Raw genomic sequence first — 6,976 nt, 5'->3', positions numbered from 1 at the left:
AAACATTGCTATTTACAAATCAACCACCCTCTTTCATCTATTTTTCAAATTCTCACTCAACTATCAATATTCATGGTAAATCCCCAACCCATATTTTTTCTTTTCTATCAAATTCTCGATAGTTTAGGTAGTTCAAAACAATTATTTAGGTATTTGATTTGTAAATAGCAATGTTTTGGGTGGCCTGTATGTAATTATCCCATATTCTTATGACCCAAATTTTCTTTTCCCAATTCTTATGCCTTTGTTGTCTAATATGATCAACAATCTTTGCAGGCCGGATCTGTATAGAGAGCTGACAGTTCAAAATGAAAACTTTTTGGAGGAAATTATTCTCTTGCATGTTGAGCACTAGCAAATGGTGGGCCTGCAAAATTCTTCTTTTTGGCTCACTTATTTTTTCTTTTTTTTTTTAAGTAAATATGGTCGCTTTTTTTATTTTTTAAATTTTTTTGTAAATGGTTTTTTCAAAAATAAAACAATCATGGGGAGAAAATAAAGGGGGTTGGACCGGCAGCAAACATTGATTTATTTGGGCTCATCTAATAAATTAGTGATTTATTTTTTTTTTGTATTTATTTTGAGAAGAATGTAATATTATTTTGTTTCATTATTTTTTTATTATGTTTTATTGTAAATAGTTTAAACAGAACTGTACGATATAATGCTTGGATTTTGATTGATTAATTATTTATTATGTCTTTTTTGTATTTATTTTAAGCTCAACTCTCTTGCTGCGTCACGGATTATTGATCCCTCTTGAATGTATTCTGCTTTAGTCAAGCATAATAGGGAGAAAATATTATGTCAGGACTCTGGATGCATTCGGAATCCTATAGGGGAGCGACATGTGTAAAGTGGACCAATCACTGATTATTGTGATGAGTCCACTTTACACATGGCGCCTCCTTATTGAACTCCGGATGATTTAAAGTCCTGACCTAATATTTTTTCCATAATAGGTTTAGGGTTATCTTTAGATCCATTGGTCATGATGGAGATCTTTTTAAATTTTAAATATTTCAAAAAAAAAAAAAACATTTTATGCATTTAAATGCTTTTAAGCTAACATTAAAAATAATTAAAACGTTTTTTGTATTATGATTTATGTATCATATTGGAATTTATAATAATTATCATGAAATTATAATGTCTAGAACATGAATAGTTAATTTTTTAATCAATTTTTGGAGGGTATAAATTATTTACTTATGGTTGCAATTTTATCAAAAGATAAAAGAGAACAAAGTGAAGCGTGATAACTTAATAAAATAATCTAAATTTATTACAAGAAAACAAACAGAATTACCTTTATTTAATTTCACCTATTCTAATATATATTATACATACTCTTAGTAGTTATAAACCCTACTAAATTAATTACTTGCCAAACATATTTGTACAGTTTTTGAAAAAATAAAATAAAATAAAATAAAATGAGTGCAAAACACAGATTTAAAGCTTAGGCAAGCAAGGAAATTGGTCATTAAAAGGTCACTACAAAGATATACTACAGCTTTATTTATTCACATTCATGGTTATAGTTTACCCATTACATAGTGTACATAGAGAAAGAGCAGGACAAGATCCAGCGTACTTAATTTCCTCCGCCGCCATGGTGAAGACCAGAGAAATAACCCTGTGGGTTACTCTCAAAAGTTGGCCTAGAAATATAAGTTCCACCACCCCCTGGGGCTTTCATCATCCCACCAACGCCTCCACTTTTGCTGCCGGAGGATTGTTGAGCTCCACCACCACCTTTGCCGCCGCCTCCTCCTCCTTTGCCACCCGCTCCCCCGCCTCCTCCTTTTCCACTTCCTCCGCCGCCTCCCTTTCCACCACTTCCGCCGCCTTTGCCACCCATGTTTTTTTCTGTGGACGTAGAAGGGGCCTTCGGGCACTATTTATAGAAAAGTAGAATTTTTTAAAATTTGTTTAATTTGGATGAAAATAAAATATAATTTTGCATCAAAATTGTGTTTTGGTATATATATATATATATATATAGAAAATAGAAGAACGATATTCGACGAAGCGAAAAATAGGACGAGAAAATTCATACTAGAAAACAGTAACAGAGCGAAACACGCATATTTACGTGGTTCAACAAATTGACTACATCCACAGAGTTACAGAGAATTTTACTACTTGAGGAATATACAACAATCGATTGTCTCGACTTACAAGAGGGATCTCTCACTTTCGTACTCTCTCTTCTTCTCTCTCTATACTGAGATACACCGAAGAAGATAAACTTACAAGAGAAGTAAACTCGATTTCTCTTCTGTTACAAGTCACCAAAAAGAAGTCAAAGGAGAACAATCTTCTTCTTCTTTCTTCTTCCTCTACCGTAAAGAACTACTCCATGCACTTCTCTTCATTTATCCCGTGGAAGTACAACTATCAAAGAAGAACATAAAAAGACCGTGTGTAAACTGAAGAAGAGCCGCTCCATTTATCGTGAAAAGGAGGCGAAGTGATGCTTTCGGGCTAAGGAAATGCAGGAGACGCGAACTGAGGCGGGAGACACGAGCAAAGGTGGGAGCGGTTGGCGAAACAACAAGGTCGCAGGAGATGTCGAGAGTGGGGGCAGGATCAGCTTTTATTTATTTCGTAAAATTTAAAAAATAATAGAAAGGGATAATGATCAGCAGTGACAATGAGCTTGACAATTATTGACCGATAAAGCTTGTGAGCCGGGACCAGCTTTCTTTGAAGGACGCGTGTCAATTTATTAGGGGGGCAGCAGCCATTACTTGGGTGACGCGTGTCAGTATTTCCTGCGGGGGAAGGTGGGGGCGACCTCCGTACATTCGATTCGGAGCTATGTTCCAAAATTACAATGCATTAAAAGTAGGAAGTTTTTAATTAAATTTCTAAATTTATGATGCCGTTGTAGTTTTATGTATCCTACATTTTATTTAAATACCTTCAAAAAAAATGGCAAAGTTTTAAAAATAATATTTTTTATTCAAATATTATTTTAAATAAATATTAAAGTAATAAAATATTTTAAATAGACACAATTATATTATGTTTTGTTCACGAAGGTTTTGGGCGAAACCGGAAGGGGGAGTGACATAAGCAAGGGTTTGGGGCAAATATGGGAAGTTTTGAGAAAATAATTTTATATATCATAATTTTAAGAATCTATAATTAATTATATCAAAAATTTAATTATAATTAATTTAAGAATCTATAATTAATTTGTATATCATCAATTTAATTATAATAGATAAATTTGTATGTAATTATTTAATATTTGATTAATGAATAAAAATATATCAAAATTTTTAAGTTATTTAATAAATTTTTAAGAAATACTTTATTTATGTAATTAATAATTGATTAATCAAAATTTATTAGCTAATAAGTTGATAGTTTATAAAAAAATTAAATAATTATATACAGTTCTGTTATAAACAGTTTCATCAAACATGAGCATAATGATCATTTATCTAACAACAACTATCAATAAGCTATTCTAAATAAGCTCTCCCAAACAGCAAGCCAGCTTATTCTGATAATCTGCAGATTATCAGATTATCAGAATAACCTGCTTATCAATAGATTAAAAATAATCAACAGCTGCGCCAAACATACCCTAAATATATATAAAAAAAAAATTAGTTGTTTGATATGTAATTCACAAGAATTGAGCGGTATCTGTGTAAATGTCTTTTTTTATATGAAAATATAACCATTAACCCCACATTATTTCTTACTACAGGTAACGTTCCGGGCAAAAAACAAATGAAAACTATATTTTTTTTTAAGAATTTTTTTTTTTTTTGTGGCTTTAATTGTAACTTTTATGTTGCACAGCTTTAACATACTATACTTGATTGCTTTAGTGAGGCTCTGTTTGATGCAGCAGCTGTGATTTCTTAGTTTTTTAGCTGTAGCTGTGTTATCCTAGGAAGCTGTTGTGGGGAAGTTAAGTGTCTGTTTGTTACAGCTGTGTGAAAATAATTATGGGATACTTGTTTCTTACCGCTACCGCGCAGCTGAAACATTTGGGAAGATTAGGGCAAAAGAGGCATAACAGATCCAAAGCATTCATACGACAACGTTTTTTACCGTTGCTGCGAGGATGAGAATCCAGACTGAGTGAGAGGAGGAGGAGGACCTTCGGAGAAGATGAGGAAAGAGGAGATGTTTGTCGCCTGCGAGGACGAAAATCCGGGCCGAATTTGTTTCAGATGGGGTAATACGAAGAAAGGGCACGGGGCAGGAAGGCAAAGTTGGGACGGGGGTCCATGAGCGCTTTCTGCATTCGGGGTCACGATAGGATGCAGCGGCACAGCCTCCCCAAACGCCTGAGAATAACGGTGTCGCACCGCTCCGCAAGCCGGCCGCCGCCCCTTAACAAAGCCTGAGTTTCGGTTGGAACTTTCGATGTTTGGGCCGATTTTTTATTTTTTTAAAAAATTATGTGTGGTCAGCAAGTACAGAGAATGGGCCGGGCCCTAACGCTGTCAGAGGCGGACTCGTGAATAATTTAGGAGAGTTAGCTGCTCGCCTCAAATTCTAAATTTTTACTTATATAAGATGATAGTTTATTTTTTTTATCCCTCTTATAAAATCACTTCCTCATCCCTCTCAAAAAGGGGTTTAGCCCTAAGAAAATGGTTGGTTCTGCAGTCATTCACAAGTGGCCCATTGTTCCGATATGCGGAGATGGCAACAAATTTTCTCTTTTTTCGTGGCTTTGGTTCTCTGATTTGCTGAGCTTGATGGATTTATTGTGAGCGTTATGGGTGCATTTTTTTAGTGCTGCTCTATTTTTTTTTTGTGATTTTATCGAGCTATAATGATATTCTATCTTATTCGTTGAACTCTTAACTGTTTCAAAGATTATACTAATTGTTTGCTTAGTCTCACTTCTCGTGTTGTGTGCCTACCTCTTCTTTTATGCTCTTAATCCATATCATTTGTATTTACCTCTCCACTATTTTCACCATTGTTTCTGCTTTGTTTTGAAGTCACCAGCGGCTTCTTTCTCTTGCTTGCTTCTTAGTTTGCTTTCACATGCGAGTTTAATGGTGTTCTTTTGGGAAAAATATTAACCCTGATAAATTGGAGACGTGGATTCCACCACATCGTCAAACGCTGTGGTACGATCGGCACCATCGTTCGCACATTTAGGATGGCGGACATAATGACATGAATGGAGTCTCTTTGCCAAACAAGTGCATGGATTAGCCAAACAGCTCATTTTAGCTTTCCATCTTTTCTTTTCTTTTTTGCTATATTTACTTGTAATTTCTTCTTTACTTGTTTCATTTACTTCACTTAATATAATGCTGATTTGGCTCCCAATTTAAAAAAACAAACAAACAAAATATTTTGAAAAATCAAACAAATTTAAAAAAAAAAAATCATATAAAACATTAAATTACATCTCTCTCTCTCTCTCTCTCTCTCTCTCTCTCACACACACACACCCACATGATGAGAGGCCGTTCCATATGTCTAACTATTTGAGAACCCCGCGCCACGGCCCGTGACCTGAGGTGATTTCCAGTGAACCCCGCCAACCAACAGGCCACGGGTTGGGTTGGGTTGCGACACTGCATACATACATATATATACATATATATAGTTGTACTAACAAAACATATTGAAACCACAAGCGTTAAAACAGAAAATTAATTCGAGTATATAAGCAAACAGCAAGCAAGTGATTAAAAAACCACTTGAAAATAACACAAAATATCTATATTAATCATTTATGTTCATGATTACACCTCACATAATATAGCACGAACCTTTATTTCCCCCACCACCACCTCCACCGCCACCGCCCGCCGCCGCCGCCGGCGGCACCATTACCATGTCGAAGCCCTTGAAAATAACCCTTTGGATTACTTTCAAAAGTTGTCCTCGAAATATAGCCTCCACCACCTCCGGGTGCTTTCATTATCCCACCACCGCCACCTTTACCGCCGGAATAATTCCGGCCACCGCTGCCGGCGCCGCCCGAGCCTCTGCCTCCGCCGCCTTTGCTGCCTCCCATGTTTTGATGATAGTGGGAGGAACCGGTGGTTAATATTTATAGACAAATTTGGGCCAAACAGAAGCATTCAAAGCTCTTAAATGGCTTTTGTTGTACGCGAATAAAGCAAACCGGAATTGGAAGCAGATGCAATTTTTTAAGAATAAAGACTTTTGCTTTTCTTTTTTTTATATTTATTATTAGGGGTTTTTATATACATAGCCCCGGAAGAATTATTTATTTATGTATCTCACTAGGGCTGTCAAAAAAAGCTCATTGTTCGCGAACAACTCGTTTTTAGATCGAAATAAGAAAAATTATATAATTTTTTTAATAATATTATATTATTTATATAATAATATATTATATATATTTATATTTATGTTTAAATTGTAACTGGTATTGTTGTAATATGGTTATGCGTCTTGTTTTGCATATATTTGATCCAGGTTCGAATCCAGCACTCTACATCTATTTTTTCAATTTAATTTTAACGAGACAATTTCGAGCCGAACGCGAACACACTGTTCACGAGCAGGTTTCGAACACGAGCAATTTCGAACGGGTTAAACAAGAGCCAAGTCTGAGCTCGCTCAAGCTAGGCTCATTTACAGTCCTATATCTCACACATAAAATTTAATTTTATGAAATTAGTGCGTTTTAGATTGGTGGATGTTTATTGGAGAAGTCCAAGGGAGAGGAGTTAAGCTAGTGTTGCAAAATTAAACATTAGAATATGAGATACATAAATAATACTATTTCTAATGCAATATTTATAAAAATTCCTTATTATTAACTTTTTTTGGGCAAAGTGAGTGCCCAACGCGATTTTTTTAGATTTTTATAAATTATTTTTAAATTATTTTTAATTAATATGGAATGAATTCGAGTGCCATTTTAAACTTTATAAATTCCTTCACTTTAAAACTTATAGTCGAAATTCTGATTCGATGTTGATAAGATATGATTCTTCTTTCT

The 6,976-nt window shown here is 34.7% G+C and overlaps 3 protein-coding genes across 5 annotated transcripts in view; 1 reads left to right on the top strand and 2 right to left on the bottom strand.

The window, feature by feature from the left end:
- LOC110026461 (calmodulin-binding transcription activator 1-like) overlaps nt 1–532 on the top strand; it is an 87,300-nt gene extending 86,768 nt beyond the window's left edge. For all 3 annotated transcript variants that reach the window (XM_020727403.1, XM_020727405.1, XM_020727402.1), the window contains one exon: nt 277–532. In XM_020727403.1, the coding sequence (XP_020583062.1) occupies nt 277–291 (15 nt within the window). In that variant the 3' untranslated portion in view covers nt 292–532. The remainder of the gene's footprint in view (nt 1–276) is intronic.
- A 922-nt stretch (nt 533–1,454) lies between these two features.
- On the bottom strand, nt 1,455–1,864 carry LOC110026454 (putative glycine-rich cell wall structural protein 1). The gene has a single exon (XM_020727394.1). It carries the CDS (start codon nt 1,862–1,864, stop codon nt 1,598–1,600), a length of 267 nt encoding a protein of 88 aa, XP_020583053.1. The 3' UTR covers nt 1,455–1,597.
- A 2,212-nt stretch (nt 1,865–4,076) lies between these two features.
- On the bottom strand, nt 4,077–6,019 carry LOC110026403 (glycine-rich RNA-binding protein 3, mitochondrial-like). Its single transcript, XM_020727323.1, has 2 exons — nt 5,836–6,019; nt 4,077–4,375 (listed from the first exon to the last, which is right to left on the bottom strand). The coding sequence occupies exons 1-2, from the start codon at nt 6,017–6,019 to the stop codon at nt 4,077–4,079; spliced, it is 483 nt and encodes a 160-aa protein (XP_020582982.1).
- Nucleotides 6,020–6,976: the final 957 nt, after the last annotated feature.

Source organism: Phalaenopsis equestris, unplaced genomic scaffold, assembly GCF_001263595.1.
Source record: "Phalaenopsis equestris unplaced genomic scaffold, ASM126359v1 Scaffold000372, whole genome shotgun sequence".
Lineage (NCBI taxonomy): Eukaryota > Viridiplantae > Streptophyta > Magnoliopsida > Asparagales > Orchidaceae > Phalaenopsis > Phalaenopsis equestris.
Note: the sequence above shows the minus strand (reverse complement) of the source record. Positions and strands in the feature narration are given on the sequence as shown.